A 19,708-nucleotide genomic window follows, 5' to 3' on the forward strand; every position below is an offset into this window, starting at 1 on the left:
AATACCAGCAATGCACTTGGATCTTCCATTTCACATATTTACTCTAGATCTCAAAGGAGTACCTGATTTCAATTTTTCTTTTCTTTTATTTTGCTGATTGAGGCTTATCATGCATTAGGTTCAATCTCAAGATTTACTAACATCAAAAGTTGACAGAGAAGAGACATAAATCTAGTTCAGAACTTAATAATAAGATATAAGAAGTAAATTATGACTATCAGCAGAATCAGAATTTGTTGTGTTAAAAATTTCCACATAAATAACTAATTCAAACATGGGATACATAGTTTGTTAAAGACTACTAAGTCAGCATCTAACAAAATAATCCTCATTGGATTGAATAGTCACAGAACATTCAAAACACTTTCAGAGTTTATAGAATCACATCAGATAATAAGCAGTGTTTAATATGTTACAATTTAAGCACAAATTACATTGAGATAAGAAAATCTATAAACACTGATCATAAAGTATGAGGTATGAGAACAAAAACTAAACAGATTTTGAGAAAGAACCTGAAACCATTCCAAGTTCATTTACTAATCTTGTAAAAGTAGCTTCACATAGTGGTTTTGTGAAGATATCTGCTAGTTGTTGATCTGTTGGAACAAAATACAATTCCACTGTACCTTCCATCACATGTTCCCTTATGAAATTGTACCTAATGCTGATGTGCTTTGTCATTGAGTGTTGAACTGGATTTCCTGTCATAGCAATATCACTTTGATTATCACATTAAATAGGTATTTTAGAAAATTCTAACCCATAGTCCAGTAACTGATTCTTCATCCAAAGAATCTGTGCACAACAGCTTCCTGCAACAATATATTCTGCTTCTGTAGTTGATGTGGAGATTGAATTTTATTTCTTGCTAAACCAAGGAACTAATCTGCCTCCAAGAAATTGGCAACTTCCACTAGTGCTTTTCCTGTCAATTTTGCATCCTGCAAAATCTGCATATGAGTAACCTATTAGCTTAAAATTTGATTCCCTAGGATACCACAATCCTAGATCAACTGCACCTTTGAGATACTTGAAAATTCTTTTCACAGCTATTAGATGAGGTTCTCTTGGATCATCCTGAAATTTTGCACAGAGATAGGTAGCATACATGATATTAGGTCTACTTGCAGTCAAATATAGAAGTGAGCCAATCATACCTCTGTAGTTAGTAATATCTACTGATGCTCCAATGTCTTTATCTAACTTGTGGCTGTGGCCATGGGAGTGGATGCAGTTGAACTGTCTTGCATTCCAAATTTCTTGAGTAAATTTATGGTGTACTTGGATTGATTTATGAAAGTACCTTCTTCAGTTTGCTTGACTTGAAGTCCCAAAAAATAGCTAAGTTCTCCCATCATACTCATTTGATATCTTGACTGCATTAGCTTTGAAAACTTTTCACAGAGTTTGGCATTTGTAGAACCAAATATGATATCATCAATATAAATTTGGACTAAAAGTAAGTCCTTGCCATGGTTGATATAGAACAGAGTTTTATCAATTGTACCTCTGGTAAATCCACTTTCCAGAAGGGATTGTGCCAGAGTTTCATATCATGCTCTTGGAGCTTGCTTTAGGCCATAGAGTGCTTTATCAAGTCTGTAGACATGATTAGGAAATTTTGGATCTACAAATCCTGGAGGTTGTTCAACATATACCTCTTCCTCTAATTCTCCATTGAGAAATGCACTCTTTACATCCATTTGAAAGACTTTAAACTTCTTGTGAGCAACATAAGCCAAAAAGATTTTTATGGATTCCAATCTAGCAACTGGAGCATGTGTTTCATCATAATCAATACCCTCTTATTGAGAATATCCTTTTGCAACCAGTCTTGCTTTATTCCTTGTTATTATGCCATCACTGTCAGTTTTGTTTCTGAACACCCATTTTGTGCCAACAATGGACCAGTTATTTGGTCTTGGCACTAGGGTCCAGACTTTATTTCTTTCAAAGTCATTTAACTCTTCCTGCATTGCTTGCACCCAATCAGCATCTTGAAGAGCTTCTTCCACTTTATTTGGTTCAGTATGAGATAGAAAGGAATGATAGAGACATTCATTTGTTGTTGCTGTTCTAGTTCTGACACCTGCTTCAGGATCTCCAATTATTAAGTCAGGTGTGTGTGATTTAGTCCACGTCCTTGAAGATGGAAGTTGATCTCTAGAACTGGCACCTCCCCATGATCCATGTTGTCTCCATCAGCATTTTATGATGCCCCCCTGAAGTAATGCTCTCTGAGATTCCAGAATTTGAGTTGGATCCTTCAGGAATTGAAGAATTAGAGTTTCCAGAATTATCAGAATTTGGCTCATCAGAACTTGATGAATCAGAACTTGAAGAGCTAGTGACTGGTTCTGATGCTTCTTGAAAGTCTTGAGATGTGGTATGATCATCAGCTTGCTCCCCCTGAACAGGTGCATTTTTCTTTGGAGCAGTTACCACAGTTTCAATGACATCAGAATTTAACCCATCAGAACTTACATGATCATGATTTAGGTCATCAAAATTTACAGAATCAGAATTTACATCTTCATTTTCAAATCTCAGCTGATCATGATCATTGAAATCTTCAAGTCCAGTATTTCAGATTTGGCTTCTTTTTCTTCACCATCTCATATGGTGTTTTCCATGCTTGTTTATGAGTGTAGTATTCTGTGTAAAACAAGCAGTCAACACAGCTTCATCCCAAAAATAGGTTGGTAGATTTGCTTCATCAAGCATAGTTCGTGCATCTTCAATAAGAGTCCTGTTCTTTCTTTCTACAACTCCATTCTGCTGTGGAGTTCCAGGTGCAGAAAATTCCTGCTTTATTCCATGCTCTTTGCAGAACTCTTCCATGATTGAATACTTGAACTCAGTGCCATTATCACTTCTTATTATTTTAACAGAATCTTTGACTAACTTATCCAGCTGTCTGACATGATCAGTTAGAGTAGATGCAGTTTAATTCTTCTTGTGCAAGTAATACACCCAAGTGTTTGTGCTTATTTTATGCATCTTTTGAAATTCTTTTGACAAGGACTTCTCAGTGTAAATGAGTTACAACTGCCATCAGAATTTATGCTGTTATCAGAATATTTCTCCAGTAATCAGAGAATGTGAAAAGTCACCAAGAAAAATTTACTTTTCTAATGCATATTACTTAATACCATCAATGCACTTGGGTCTTCCCTTTCACATATTTACTCTAGATCTCAAAGGAGTACCTAATTTCAATTTTTCTTTGTTTTTTTATTTCAGATAAGTGAGGCTTATCATGCATGTAGTTCATCCTTAGGATTTACTGACATCAGAATTTGATAGATAAGAAGCAATAATCTAGTTTGTGACTTAGTAATAAGATACAGAAAGTAAATTTGACTGAGATCAAAATCAGAACTTGCTTGTGTTTGTGATTTCCACATAAATAACTAATTCAAACATGTGATACATAGTTTTTTAAAGACTACTAAGTCAACATCTAACAAAATAATCCTCATTGGATTGAATAGTCATAAAACATTCAAAACACTTTCAGAGTTTATAGAATCACATCAGATAATAAGCAGTGTTTAATATGTTACAAATTAAGCACAGATTACATTGAGATAAGAAAATCTGTAAACACTGATCATAAAGTCTGATGCATGAGAACAAAAATTAAACTGATTTTGAGAAAGAACCTGAAACCATTCCAAGTTTATTTACCCGTCTTGTAAAAGTAGCTTCACATAGTGGTTTTATGAAGATATCTGCTAGTTGTTAATCTGTTGGAACAAAATGCAATTCCATTATACCTTCCATCACATGTTCCCTTATGAAATGGTACCTAATGCTGATGTGCTTTGTCATTGAGTGTTGAACTGGATTTCCTGTCATAGCAATAGCACTTTGATTATCACAGTAAATAGGTATTTTAGAAATATCTAACCCATAGTCCAGTAACTGATTCTTCATCCAAAGAATCTGTGCACAACAGCTTCCTGCAGTAATATATTCTGCTTCTGCAGTTGATGTGGAGATTGACGTTTTTTCTTGCTAAACCAAGAAATTAATCTGCGTCCAAGAAATTGGCAGCTTCCACTAGTGCTTTTCCTGTCAATTTTGCATCCTGCAAAATTTGCATCTGAGTAACCTATTAGCTTAAAATCTGATTTCCTAGGATACCACAATCATAGATCAGCTTTACCCTTTAGATACTTGAAAATTCTTTTCACAGCTATTAGATGAGGTTCTCTTGGATCAGCCTGAAATCTTGCACAGAGATAGGTAGCATACATGATATCAGGTCTACTTGCAGTTAAATAGAGTAAGGAGCCAATCATACCTCTGTAGTTAGTAATATCTACTGATGCTCCCGTATCTTTATCTAACTTAGTGGCAGTGGCCATGGGAGTTGATGCAGTAGAACTGTCTTGCATTCCAAATTTCTTGAGTAAGTTTCTGGTGTACTTGGATTGATTAATGAAAATACCTTCATCAGTCTGCTTGACTTGAAGTCCCAGAAAATAACTCAACTCTCCCATCATACTCATTTGATATCTTGACTGCATTAACTTGGAAAATCTTTCACAAAGTTTTGTATTTATAGAGCCAAAGATGATATCATCAACATATATTTGTACCAAAAGTAAGTCATTTCCATGGTTGAGATAAAATAAAGTCTTGTCAATCGTGCCTCTGTGAAATCCACTTTCCAAAAGAAACTGAGCTAAAGTCTCATACCATGCTCTTGGAGCTTGCTTAAGGCCATAAAGTGCTTTGTCAAGCCTGTAGACATGATTCGGAAATTTTGGATATACAAAGCCTGGAGGTTGTTCAACATATACCTCTTCTTCCAATTCTCCATTGAGAAAATCACTTTTCACATCCATTTGAAAGACTTTAAACTTCTTGTGAGCAGCATAAGCCAAAAAGATTCTTATGGCTTCCAATCTAGCAACTGGAGCAAATGTTTCATCATAGTCAATACCCTCCTGTTGAGAGTAACCTTTAGCAACCAGCCTTGCTTTGTTTCTTGTAATTATGCCATCACTGTCAGTTTTATTTCTGAACACCCATTTTGTACCAACAATTGATCTGTTCTTTGGTCTTGGCACTAGCGTCCAGACTTTATTTCTTTCAAATTCATTTAACACTTCCTGCATTGCTTGTACCCAATCAGCATCTTGAAGAGCTTCTTCCACTTTCTGAGATAGAAAGGAATGATAAAGACATTCATTTGGTGTTGCTGTTCTAGTTCTGACACCTGCTTCAGGATCTCTAATTATCAAATCAGGTGTATGTGACTTAGGCCACTTCCTTGTAGATGGAAGTTGATCTCTAGAACTGGATCCTCCCCCATGATCCATGCTGTCTCCATCAGCATTTTCTGTTGCTCCCCCTAAAATTATGCTCTCTGAGATTCCGGAATTTGAGTTGGATTCTTCAGGAATTGAAGAATTAGAGTTTCCAGAATTGTCATAATTTGGCTCATCAAAACTTGATGAATCAGAACTTGAAGAGCCAGTAACTGAACTGATGCTTCTTGTGAGTTTTGAGATGTGGTATGATCATCAGCTTGCTCCCCCTGAACAGGTGCATTTTCTTTTGGAGCAGTTACCACAGTTTGAATGACATCAGAGTTTAACCCGTCAAAACTTACAGGATCTGGATTTAGGTCATCATAATTTACAGAATCAGAATTGACATCTTCATTTTCAAATCTCAGCTGATCATGATCATTGAAATCTTCAAGTCTAGTAAGCTTCTTGTCATCAAAAGATACATTGATAGATTCCTTGACAATCCTTGTTCTTAAATTGTAGACTCTGAAGGCTTTTGTGGAAAGTGGATATCCAACAAAAATTCCTTTATCAGCTTTTAGATCAAATTTTGACAGCTGTTCAGGATGAGTCTTAAGAACAAAATACTTGCATCTAAATGCATAAAAATATTTCAGATTTGGCTTCTTCTTCTTCACCATTTCATATGGTGTTTTTCCATTCTTGTTGATCAGACTGGAATTCTGTGTAAAACAAGCAGTCTGCACAGCTTCAACCTAGAAATAGGTTGGAAGCTTTGCTTCATCAAGCATTGTGCGTGCAGCTTTAATAAGAGTTCTATTTTTCCTTTCCACAACTCTATTTTGCTGTGGAGTTCCTGGTGCAGTGAATTCTTGCTTGATTCCAGTTTCTTTGCAAAACTCTTCCATGATTGAATTTTTGAACTCAGTGCCATTATCACTTCTAATTATCTTCACAGAGTCTTTGACTAATTTATCCAGTTGTCTGATATGATCAGTTAAGATATATGGCGTTTCATCCTTTTTGTGCAAGAAATACACCCAAATGTATCTAGTGAATTCATCTACTATAACCATAGCATATTTCTTCTTTGCAATAGACATGACATTGACTGGACCAAATAGATCAACATGCAGTAAGTGATAAGGCTCAAGAATTGAGGATTCAGTTTTGCTCTTGAATGGAGATTTTCTTTGTTTTGCCTTTTGACATGAGTCACATAGGCCATCAGGAGCAAATACAGATTTAGGCAATCCTCTCACAAGATCTTTCTTAACTAGCTCATTGATATTGTTGAAATTCAAATGAGAAAGTTTCTTGTGCCAATTCCAGCTTTCTTCAATTGATGCTCTGCTTAACAGACAGATTGCAGAACCATCAGAATTTGTTGAAATTCTGGATTCATATATGTTACCATGTCTGTAACCTTTCAGAACCACTTTGCTTGTAGAATTATTTACAACTTCACAGTGTTCTTCAAAGAAATCTACATGATAACCTCTGTCACAGATTTGACTCACACTTAGCAGATTGTGTTTAAGTCTTGAGACAAGAGCTACTGATTCAATTATGACATTCCCAAGATTGATATTGCCATATCCCAGAGTCATTCCCGTGTTGCCATATCCATAAGAAACTCTTGGGCCAGCTTTCTCCACAAAGTCTGATAGCAGGGCTTTATTTCCAGTCATATATCCTGAACATCCACTGTCTAGAACCAGGATGTTTTTCCTGTTGCCCTGCAATCACAAAGACCACTATTGATTAGTTTTAAGGACCCAAACTTGCTTGGATCCTTTGGCCTTATTAAGTTTGTTAGCATTTGTAGCGGATTTAGTTTCAGAGTTTATGCTAACATGCTTTTTATCAGACTTTATATTAGACTTTGCATCAGAATTTACACTAGAAGGAATTACACTAACTTTCTTTAAATAAGGTTTTATTTCATAATAATCATATTACAAACTATGATATTCCTTATAAGTATAAATAGAATGTCATAAACTACCACAATGAAAACAAGGATTTTGTGGTTTAAACCTAACAGATTGACTCTTAACTCCTGATCTAGGAGGTAAAAAGTTTATATCTTTATTTTTCCTGCAAAAAAAAGCAAGATGGTTAGGACTATTACAATTATAGAATGTCTTTCTAGGAGCATTGGGAATAGGCATATAATTATTACTCTTGTTTATGCCTACTTTGCCATTTCTATTTTTCCTAGCTTCCTTGTCCTTGTTAGCATTGCGAATCTCTTTCAGCTTATGCTTAAGCTGTTTCTTTGTCATTAAGCCAATATTTACCACAATTGGTTTATCTTGTCTTAGTTTGTCAGATGTTGATTTAAAATCATTCATCTTTTCAGATTTTGACTTATCAGAATTTGACACAAACTTGACAGGATTAACTTCAGGCTTTTTAGCTTTCTTGGTAAAGTTTGGTTTAGATGACACAGTTTCCTTTTCTTCTTTATCATCTTGGTAACCTAGTCCTTCTTTCCAATTTCCACTTTCTAAGATTTTTTGAGTTATTTTTCCAGAGTTAGTCCAAGTTTTGATTATGTCCTTTTCTTTTTCTAGTTCAGATTTAAGAGATTCATTCAGTTTTAGCAATTCATCTTTAACATACAAAGCCTCATTTCTTTCTTTCTGAGTTTTATGAAGTATAACTAACTCTTTTTCTAAGTAGTTATTTCTGTTTTTAAGTAGAAGACTTTCAGATTTTAATCTTTCATTTTCTAAAGTCTGATCTCTAAACATAATGAACATGGTTTTAAGATATAATTTTAGCTCATAAATATCATCAGTATGAAAAGCAAGAGTTGAATGAGGTACCTTCAAATCAGCAGTTCCAGAACTGCTATCAGCATTTGCCATCAAGGCATAATTAACCTCATCTTCAGAATCTGAAGTGTCTGCCCAGTTTTTCTTTTTTGTGATAAGTGCCTGGCCTTTATCACATTTTCCTTTCTGGCAATCAGGAGAGATGTGGCCTCTCTCACCACAATTGTAGCATTTGACATTTGAGTTGTCTCCTCTGTCAGACTTTCCTCCTCTGCCTTCAGACTTTCTGAACCCTTTCTTCTCAGAACTTCCACCTTTCCTGGAAAACTTCTTACCCTTTCTGAATTTCTTATCAGCTATCTTTGTGATACCCTTCACCATAAGAGCACACAGTTGCATCATCTCTGCATCAACATCCACTTCAGATAAATTTTCAGGTTCTGAATCATCATCATCAGAATCTGATGACTCTGAATTAGAATGTATGATGAGAGCCTTTCCTTTTGCCTTTCTAGAGACAATTGGCTTTTCTTCAGCCTTTAAAGCAACTATCTTAGACTTCCCTCCATGCCTTTTCTTTCTTTGCTCCATCTCAAGTTCATGAGTCTTGAGCATCCCATAGATTTCATCAAGAGACACATCAGCAAGTTCATTGTTGTCTCTTATTATAGTAGCTTTCAAATCCCACTTTTCAGGAAGAGCTAAAAGGAATTTTAGATTTGAAACTATAAGATCATATTCCTTGTCCATCAGCTTTTGAGTCAAAGTGCTCATACTCTTGTGTGAGTATAGTCTTCATGTTCTTTTTGATGGCTTCGGTTCCCTGGCATCTTGTCTCCAAAGCATCCCATATTTCCTTTGCATTCTTGCATCCAATTACCCTGTTTGACATGACATTGTCAATTGCACTATGAAGCAAATGCCTTACCCTTGCATCCTTGGCAATAGATGAGATGTCTTCAAGTGTGTAATCACCTTTCTCCTTTGGTATGATCTTTTTTGGTTCATCAGCAACTGCAACAGAGAGCTTGGTAGGCATATATGGTCCATCATAAATTCTATCAAGATATTATGGATCTGTGGCTTCCAGAAACATAGCCATCTTTACTTTCCATATAGGATACTCAGATGCTCTCAGTATGGGAACCCTAATGGTTTCATTTCGACTGTGAGTTTGATTGTTTTGAGTATCTTGAGTTTTGGTGGGCTTAGGTGGAGTTTGTGTTTCGTCAGACATGATTGTAAACTGGATCTCACTATTTGTATATCAACTGAGAGGCTCTGATACCACTTGTTAGGTCACAGTAATCACTATAGAAGGGGGTTGAATATAGTGATGTACAATCAAATCGATCTTGAACACAAAGTAACAGTTTATTCAATCGTAATAAACTCTGTTCCAAAGTAGAACAGTTGTTCTCTCCCAGTGATGTATATGATTATCACTAAGAGCTGCTAGGTTACAATGAATAATGTTCTCGTTTTGTTAACACCTATAGTGTAAACCCTAAGCTGTGTTTATATAGTACAAAGTTACAAGATATCTCCTAATTGATATGATATGTTCTATTTCCTAAAATATATAAATCAGAGATTATCTGCTGTAGTCCTTTAGCTGTCCAACTCTCCAAGCATATCTCCTTTTGTTTAATCCAGATCCTCTCCTATAAATCAGCCGTTTTTCATCCCTGAAGTGTATCTGCACTTAAGTTCTGATATAAGTTCTGATAGCTTAAATTCTGATAACTTTCTGTCTTCAGTAAGTTCTAATTTCCAGTAAGTTCTGATAATAAGTTATGATTGTAAGGTCTGAAACTAAACAAATCAGATTAGACATGACATCACAAATATATCTAACAATCTCCCCCAACTTGTAAGTTATGAAAAATATACAAGTTAATAGATTTGATGATGTCAAAAATATTTAAGTACAAATGCAATGAGAGTTTATATGCACTACTAAATACAACTTCTTTGCTAAAAAGTTAATTGTTCTTAAATATCCTAATTGACAATTAGTAATTGATGTTCCAGTTTTCAAATTGGTTACTCCGCCTCTTCCCCACTCTGTTAAAATCTCATACCTTTTGTTCAGATGAATGAACTTTCATATCTTCTTGAAAATATAAATTAAACTAGTCTACACTATGATCACAAACCCCAGTTTTGTGATACACCCACCTCAAATTTCTTCAAGAAAATCAACCCCTTCAATCCATTTTTCAAATTTCCATTCATACCAAGCAATTCCCGTAGTCCATGACTCAAAAAAGTGGTACCTTTACATTTTTCACAAAGCCCTTGTCTTTTTGTATATACATGTATCTGTGTATGTATGTATATTTTGTATTCTGAGTTGGTTTAGTTGTGCATTTGTAGGTGTGATGTGTTTGATATGCACAATGAGCTAGTTCCTTATGCCAAGGCTTGGACTTGGCAAAAATCAATTGTGGAAGAAAGAAAAGAATTGGTTGATAAGAATGAAGATTTTTGTGATAGTGTTATTGTTTTGCAACATCCATCTGTTTATACATTGGGAACAGGTAGTTCTGAGGGTCATTTAAAAGGAATCAAGAACTTTTATCGAACTGATCGCGGTGGTGAAGTTACTTATCATGGTCCAGGACAGGTACTTTATGAATTTTGTTATGCCAATTGGATAGTTGTTTAGCTATTTTTAATGAAAGTTTGGATTTTTCGATTATGTGTAACCGTTAATGTTTGATAGTAGAACAATGTATAATGCAAATTGTAATATTTTGTGTTCCTTTATTAACTAATTACAGACTTGACTATATATCGTTAGTTTGGTTAGATATTTTCATCAAAAGTTTGGATTTTTCGATTAATTGGAACATTTATCTGTTTGATAGTAAAATATTTTATGGTGCAAATTTTAATCTTGTGTGTTCCTTAATTAACTTATTACAGACTTGACTATTTATCAGTAGTTTGTTTTTTGTAGCTAGTCATGTATCCTATTCTTAATCTTCGTTACCACACTATGGATCTTCATTGGTACCTTAGAGCTCTTGAGGAGGTGTTTATACGAGTTCTGCCGTCGTGTTTTACTATAAAGGCTGCCAAACACGAGGGTCTGACTGGGGTTTGGGTTGGTACGTGTTGAGAATTCTTATGTATTGGTATATGTCCTCATGCATTTTATTTTTACATGTCCTTATGATGCTTCATGCTTGAGTGTTGTTATTCTGCAATAAAGATTGATAACTTTGTAAATTTGAGAACCAAAAACAAGTAATTAAAGACAAAGAGATGAACAAAGAAGTGACAATATATTTACATAGCTTTCACCAAAAATGGCTACATTGTTTCTTCTTAATTCGGTTCCACAACTACATCATTAGTACATATATATAGAAGGCTAGTTAAAAACTATACTACCCTCCTTACTCCTTAATACTCCCCCTCAAGCCAATGAGCGAGAACAAAGTGAAACTCTTGGCTTGAAGATAAAAAAAACATATGCAGTTTCTCAACGGTCTCTTCTCAATGGATGACACAACCCCTCATTCTAGGGCATTAACCGCCTCCGCCGGCGCCAGATCGCCGTTTCGCCGTCGCAAAAACACCGTACGACCTCCCTCCGCCACCTCCGCTGGAGAATTCAAGTATTAATTGGCTTATAGGTCATGTTATCCCCAATACTTCTAGAATCATTATAAAAGGTGCGATGAAGCTTTTCACCTTCATGACTGACACTAATTCAATCTCCGATAATGATGATTCCGAAGATGAAGATGATGTAGCTAGCTGCGATGATGACATCCCTTTCAAGAAGGATAATACAACAACAGAGATAAATAATGGAGAGGAACCTCAACTTTCTGTAAAGAGCCCAAATTGGGTTATTGAAAAGCTACTTCTTCAGGAGACATTTTCCAGGGAAGAGTCTAACAAACTGATAGAGATTATTAGGTCACGGGTTGTAGATTGTTCCACTATGGAAGAGGGAAAGGGTGCTGGTTTAATGGAGACACCTAGCAGAAGTTATGATACTCCTGATCGATGCGGTAAAGCGGTCATGGAAGCAAAATATTGGTTGGAAGAAAAGAAAACAGGATCAAGTTCCAAGTCCGATATGCTTGCCCAAATCAACAAGGGCTCACCTGTGGGTGTGGCTAAATCCTATATGCAAGCTCGCCCTCCTTGGGCCTCTCCTTCTTTGAGGAACTCTGGATCAAGAACACCTTCACCAATGGTCATTGACCACTTTAAAGATGAAAAATTATCTTCTGTTGATGGCAGTTCATTTTCCTCTGCTCAGAAAAGAGGTACTCTTTCTGCTGGTTCTTGGACAATCCAGGACGAGATACGGAAAGTACGTTCCAAAGCAACAGAAGAGATGCTACGCATCCCATCCTCAAGAATAGATCTTTCATCATTTACTTCAGATCATAAAAAAAGCCAAAGTTCTGTTGTGCCTGATGATAGTAGTGACAAGGTGAATGTGTCAAAATCTTTACCTGAAATAGAACCTTTAGATGCATCTGTCGACTTGGTTGTTGGATCCTGTACTATCCACGACTCCAAAGGTTCTGCTTTGGGGATGAAAAAAGATCATTTGCAAGCTGAACAATTTTCCACTATTCCTGATACATCCATCCTACTTTGGGCACCACCACTGATTCTCACCAGTCAATCAGTTTGGAGCATTTAGCGAAGCAACATGATGCAACAAATGATACAAACTCAAAAGTTGAAACTGTTACTGCGAATATTAATGTCAGTAACAGTGGACAGCCAAATGCTAATAGTTCAGCATCTCTAAAATTTAGTTTATCAAAAGGCATGGATATAGAGCAGCTTCCCAAGAAACCTGACAATAAGCCAACCACTAGTATCTCTATAGATGAAGTATGTGCCTTTTCAAGTGAAGCTTCTCTTGAAATTCCACTCATAAATGACATCATTAGCACTGCTGATGGCTCCCGGGACTTGAAAGATCCGGGCCGCCAAGTAGATATGAAGAATGGTATGCCAGTTACTAGGAACTTGAATGAGAAGCTTCAAGAGAGAAAATCCAGCAGAAACCAAAGAAGGGTGAAAGGGAAATGACGTCATTGAATGGATGTGCCTGTATAATTTAAAATTGTATATTAGGCTAGATAATCTCCACTTTTAGCAAATATGTAGGTTGTATTTGAAAGTAAAACTCAGTTGAGGTGTAAAATCTAGACAATAATTTGCTGGTTCTGGCCTTTCTTTCAAGTTTTTTATTGCGAGATTTAGTGTTCAAAAAAAATATTAAGGAGTAAGGAGGGTAGTATAGTCTTTATGAGAGCAGAGGATTGAGGGACACAAATATATAGATATAGAGACAGATATAATACAATATCATTGTCCCTTTTACTCACATTATCTATACCTCATTTCTGCCCTTTTCTCTTGTTGGTAATTCCATTCCACTGCAGTGTTGCCACAGATGCTTGATTTTGTTGAGACAACTTCTCCTTCTTTCAGAGGGTCAAAGCGAATGTGATATGCCCTGGCCTTATGATAATAGGAACAAACTCATCTTCTCCATCACCCTTCTCATCGGGCTTTTATATTCGGTATAAAAGGAAGGATTTTGGGGTGACAATTGGAATGAGAATTCAGTGTTCAGCAGCGCAAACGCAAGCCTGAGATAGTTGCTGGGGAACAGGGCGTCAGTGAGGTTGCCCATCATCCTGACTGTGTAACTGCGGTTACATGAATAGTTGGTTGTGCTGGTTTAAAGCCAATAGTACCTTTTAGGGAACTTGCAAATTGAAGAATCATTAGTTCAGGCTATGCATCAAACACCTTGACTGCACACCATAATCCTAAAAACACAATTATTATTTCTTTAACAAAATAACTGTTAGTGTATACTGAAAATATTTATTTGAAGTATGTACATTTATTTCTGGCCAGTTTATTTGAGAATCATTTGAATGTTTACATGTTGTCTAATATTATATATTGTGAACAATCTAGTATCAAATGGGATACAGAATATTAGATTGTTAAATACGGTTATATAATATAATAAGGTTCACAGCACAGGTGGTGTTGGACAATCCACTGGTATGGCTGTAGTATTATTTAGATTAGTTTATATTGACTAATAAATAATACTAGTATACTTTGTGTATATTGAACAGGATCAAATTTAGAATTGTTCCCTTAATACTGATTAAGAAGGAGAACTAAGATTCTATGTTATTATTAATGCTTAGGTTCTTAATCCGGAAATAGTAATTGACACGTGTATATTATTTACATGCTTTGATTTATATATGAAATAATTCTTTTGAATTATATCATTATATTTTGGGTGATGGAATTATATACATGGTGGATATTATTTATTGAAGGAATCCATGTCCTGATAATATTCGGGTTAATGATGTCCCCTTGAAAGCTCAAAAAGATTTAATTATGTGAAACCCTGCAGGTGGAATTTATTCTGACATAATTAAATAAAGGTTGAGTGGATGATCAAGGATAAAAGATATTAATTAAATAAATTATCAGTAATTTATTTAATTAATGGACATATGATATTTTAAACATGGGGAATTTAATAAGCAAATAATATTGGAACCGAATTAATTAAATTACGGTATTAGGAAAGGTAGTGCAAATATTAATTCTTTAGTGGATTGAATTAATATTTAATTACATTGGGCTAGGCTCAAGATGTAATTAGAAGGCCCAACCTAATTATCCATGGTCCCTATTGTAGCCTATATATATTCTTATTCTCTTCTTGTTTGGGATTGTATGAAAACATATTGTAGCCACCAAGGAGCAAAAAGAGAGGATAACTTGAGAAGACGGAGGCCACACTTCGCTCAAGGGAATTTGGAAATACAATATAAGAGCGTGGAATCAACCATTAACAAGGTAATCCTCTTTTCGTAATCTTTATCGTAAAACGTAGTAACACCCTAAGTCCGTGGTTCCCAACAATTGGTATCAAGAGCCTGGTAATGGGTTCTACGTTTTATGATATAATGTCCATGTCGTAATTATATATGCGTGTATATAGTGTTTTGCTTGTATTGGTTTTGATGCAGGTTGTTAATCCACTATTATGGCCATGTATATTTTAATTATGTGTTTGGATCCCACGTGGTTTAATCGTGGTTAATTTTTGTTTTGGTTTCCACGTGGTTTAATCGTGGTTGTAATTTACACAAGGGTTGATCGTGTTAGAATAGATTTTACAAAATTAGTTTTGTATTAGATCTATTTTTTTTGTAATTGTTCCGGGTATTTTGTAATAGTTATGTGCGATCGGAAATCAATTCCGGTAGTTTTTTGTTCCGCTGTGCGATTACAAGGGGCTGCTGTTGATGTTTGGATCGAACAAAATCAAAACAAAACTCACAGAAAAGCAACAGGTGCGCGTGCGCTGCGGCCGCTGCGGCAGCTGGGGCTGCTGGGGCCGCTGCGGCAGCTGGGACTGCTGGGGCTGCTGGGGCTGCTGGGGGCGTCGGGGCGCGCTTGGGGCAGATTTTTTTTGAGAGCTGGATTTTTTTTTCAAGGGCCATAATAGTGGAAAATTTATTTTATTTTTTTCCATTAAATTTTAATTATTGCTTTAATTTATTGATTATGTGTGTCGTTAATTATGTGTGTAATTATTTTAAAATTGCATGTTTAACTTAATTAGGACGACATGGACATAAATTTTATTTATTGCTTTAATTAAATGTTATATGTTGCTAAAATTATGTGTGTATTTTGAATGCATGATTAGACATAATTATAACAATATAGGGCCCCATTTAATTTTAAAATTCCTCAATTTTAATAAAAAAAATTCTAAGTGGGAGAGGGAATTAATATGAAATTAAATCTCATGGTCTCCATTATTGGTTGTAGGTAATTTAACATAAAGACGAATATAAATTATATATACGTCACCCATCGTGGCATGTAATTTATGGTGTCTAGAATGTTATAGAAATTACTAGAACAAACTTCTTAAATTAATAAATTTTGAAAGGAATAAATACAGATTTTCTTTATTTCTGATTTGGGGCGATTTTGTCAAAAACGGGTTCATCGAACTTGTAAGGCTGTGGGTTTTAAGCGAGACCGATGTGACTCCTCCACTATCTGGAAATCAAACCATTGATGAATATTGAATTGAAGTATTCTATTCAAGGCAAAATTACGAATATTGGAAGGTATACACGCCACCCATCGTGGCGTACCAAGTTCCATAGATTTTGAATAATTTAAGATTTGATGATGGTATACACTTAGCTATGAAAAATAATATAGTCCACCCCAACGTGGCATATTGTTTAGTAATAGGACCGAAGTAACATTTAAACAAAATTAGGTGGTATACATGTCACACATCGTGGCGTACCAGAAGCTTATGGTGTTTATATGTTAGTGCATTAAATTTTAATAATTGTTAGAGGAATCAATAGATCTTAATAATTAATGCACCCTTATTTATGTGATGTTTTTATGCATGATTCTCAGGATAAAATGGGTTTTAATCCACTATTCACCATACTTAAGGATAACAAACTTACCGGACCTAACTATATTGAATGGAAACGAAATTTGGACATTGTGTTGACTGCTGAGGAGTACAAGTTTTGCACTTATGAACCCAAGCCTGAATAGCCTGCTGTTGATGCTCTTGAAGATGAGAAAGAGTATTATAAACGGCGGATTAAGGCTGATGAAATGTCGCGATGTTACATTCTGGCAGCAATGTCGGGTGTTTTGCAGCATCAGCATCAGTCTATGGCCACTGCTTCAGATATGCTCTTTAATCTTAAGGAACTTTTTGGAGATCAGAATAGGGATGCTAGGCAAGTAGCCATGAAGGCTTTAATGAACACTCAGATGGCTGAAGGCACACTTGTAAGGGATCATGTTCTCAAGATGATGTCTCATCTGAATGAGATAGAGATCATTGGTGCTGAACTTGACGGGGAAACCCAGATTGACATTATCCTTATGAGCTTGTCCAAGAGTGTTGAGCAGTTCCGCTTGAATTACAACATGAACAAGAGGCAGTATAGTCTCGCGGAACTGCTGACAGAACTTCAGGCAGCTGAAGGATTATTTCGGCAGAGTGTTCAAGTGAATGTGGCTGAGAAAGGTTCTTCCTCTAAGCCAAAAGGTATTAAGAAGAAGAAAAAGGCTCAGACACAGAAAGCTGTGAAGGCAGTGGGAGTTCGGGGTGGTGTGAAAAAGCCGAAGGGAAAGTGCTTCAGATGCAAACAGTCAGGTCACTGGAAACAGGATTGTCCTCTTCCTAAGAAGACAAACAATACTGGTATGTCTCTTTCTCTAGTTACAGAAACATTTATAGCGACTATATCTACGAGCACTTGGTGTGTAGATACAGGAGCCACTGATCATGTTTGTAATTCTATGCAGGGGTTCCAACTATCCAGAATGCTTAGAGATGGTGAGATATACGTGTTCATGGGAGATGCTACGAAAGTAGCAGTAGTTGCAGTAGGAGTTATTCATTTATCTTTTGGTTCTGATAGGATTTTGGTTTTGAACAATTGTCTTTATGTACCTTCTTTTAGAAGGAATTTAGTTTCAGTTTCTAAACTTGCTTTGGATGGTTATAATGTTTGTTTGGATCGTAATGTTTCTATTATGATGAATAAACGAATTATATGTTCTGGTACATTGCAAGACAATTTGTATATAATTAATCCTAGTCAACCTGCACTGTAACTGCAATTTAGGGAATTGAACAACACATCTTCTAACTCTACTAAAAGAAAGGAACCTTCTAGTTTGAACCAAACATATCTTTGGCACTTGAGATTAAGTCATATTAACTTGAGGAGAATTCAAAGACTGGTAGTAGACGGGCCTTTAAGCTCATTGGCAGTGGAGCCATTTCCAGTTTGTGATTCCTGCTTGGAAGGTAAAATGACTAATAGACCTTTCAAGGAAAAAGGGAATAGAGCCAAACAACTGTTAGAATTGGTTCACTCTGATTTATGTGGACCCATGAATATCCAAGCAAGAGGTGGTTATGAATATTTTGTCACTTTCATTGATGATTATTCTAGATATGGGTACGTTTATTTATTGCACCGTAAGTCTGAGTGCTTTGATAAGTTCAAAGAGTACAAAGCTAAAACGGAGAAGCGACTTAATAAAAGTATCAAGTCACTACGATCAGATCGTGGTGGCGAATACTTGCTTGGAGAATTTAGGGAATATTTATCAGAAAATGGGATAGAATCCCAGTTAACTGCACCAGGCACACCCCAGCAGAACGGTGTAGCAGAGAGAAGGAACCAGACTCTTTTAGAGAGTGTTAGATCGATGATGAGTTATTCGGATTTACCCAAGTCATTTTGGGGACATGCCTTAGAGACAGCAGCTTATCTTCTGAACTTAGTACCTTCTAAGTCGGTTCCTAAAACCCCCTTAGAATTGTGGACCGGGGATAAACCGAGTCTAAGACATTCGAATATGGGGTTGTCCAGCACATGTGCTGAACAAGAACGCGACTAAGTTAGAATCTCGTACAGAAGTAAGGTTGTTTGTAGGCTACCCCATGGGAACGAAAGGATATTTATTTTATAGTTCGAAGAATCGGGATGTCATTGTTAGCACCAATGCAAGATTCTTGGAGGAGGACTATATAATGAATCACAAACTCATGAGTAGTGTCATTTTAAAGGAACTAGTGGGAGGGACAAATAATACCCATGAAGCTATAGTACAAGTAGAACAACCACAACATAATGTACAACCTGTCACTAATACCGTACCAGTGCCTCGTCGTAGTGGGAGGGTTGTTCAACAGCCTGATAGATTCATGTTTTTGGGAGAGTCTTCAGACTTGGTCCCTGGTGAACATGAAGATGATCCCCGTACATACGTAGAGGCAGTACAAGACAAAGATGCAGATCTTTGGCAAAAGGCGATGGAATCTGAGATAGAATCAATGTATTCTAATCAGGTCTGGGAGCTCGTGGAACCACCCAAAGGTATAAAACCTATTGGATGAAAGTGGATCTAAAAGAAAAAGAGGGGATTAGATAAAAAGGTGAAAGCCTGGAAAGCAAGACTTGTTGCGAAAGGGTATACTCAGAAAGAAGGTATCGATTATGAGGAAACCTTTTCACCGGTAGTCATGCTTAAGTCAATCCGTATTCTTTTATCTATAGCAGCTCATCTCGATTATGGGATTTGGCAAATGGATGTCAAGATAGCTTTTTTTAATAGAAGTCTTGAAGAAACCATCTATATGCAGCAACCAAAAGGATTCATTAAGGAAGGCCAAGAGCATCTGGTATGTAAGCTTAAGAGGTCTATTTATGGACTTAAACAAGCTTCTAGAGACTGGAATATTCATTTTGATCAGGCAGTCCAGTCATATGGATTTAATCAAAGTCCAAGCGAATCGTGCGTGTATAAGAGAAGTGAAGGTAATGCAGTGGTTTTTCTAGTACAATATGTAGATGATATTTTACTCATTGGAAACAATGTTGAGATGTTGTCATCAGTAAAGGCATGGTTGTTCAAACAATTTGACATGAAGGACTTAGGTGAAGCGGCATACATCCTTGGGATCAAAGTTATAAGGGATCGCAAGAAAAGGATGTTGGCTTTATCTCAAGAGCCCTACATTGATGAAGTATTAGCTCGTTTTAA

General features: G+C 36.1%; 1 protein-coding gene across 1 annotated transcript; it reads left to right on the forward strand.

Moving 5' to 3' along the window:
- The first annotated feature begins 11,744 nt into the window (after positions 1–11,744).
- LOC141679797 (protein KAKU4-like) lies at positions 11,745–12,731 on the forward strand. Its single transcript, XM_074486191.1, has one exon. It carries the CDS (start codon positions 11,745–11,747, stop codon positions 12,729–12,731), a length of 987 nt encoding a protein of 328 aa, XP_074342292.1.
- Positions 12,732–19,708: the final 6,977 nt, after the last annotated feature.

The sequence above is a fragment of the Apium graveolens genome, chromosome 8 (assembly GCF_009905375.1).
Source record: "Apium graveolens cultivar Ventura chromosome 8, ASM990537v1, whole genome shotgun sequence".
In the NCBI taxonomy this organism is placed as follows: Eukaryota; Viridiplantae; Streptophyta; class Magnoliopsida; order Apiales; family Apiaceae; genus Apium; species Apium graveolens.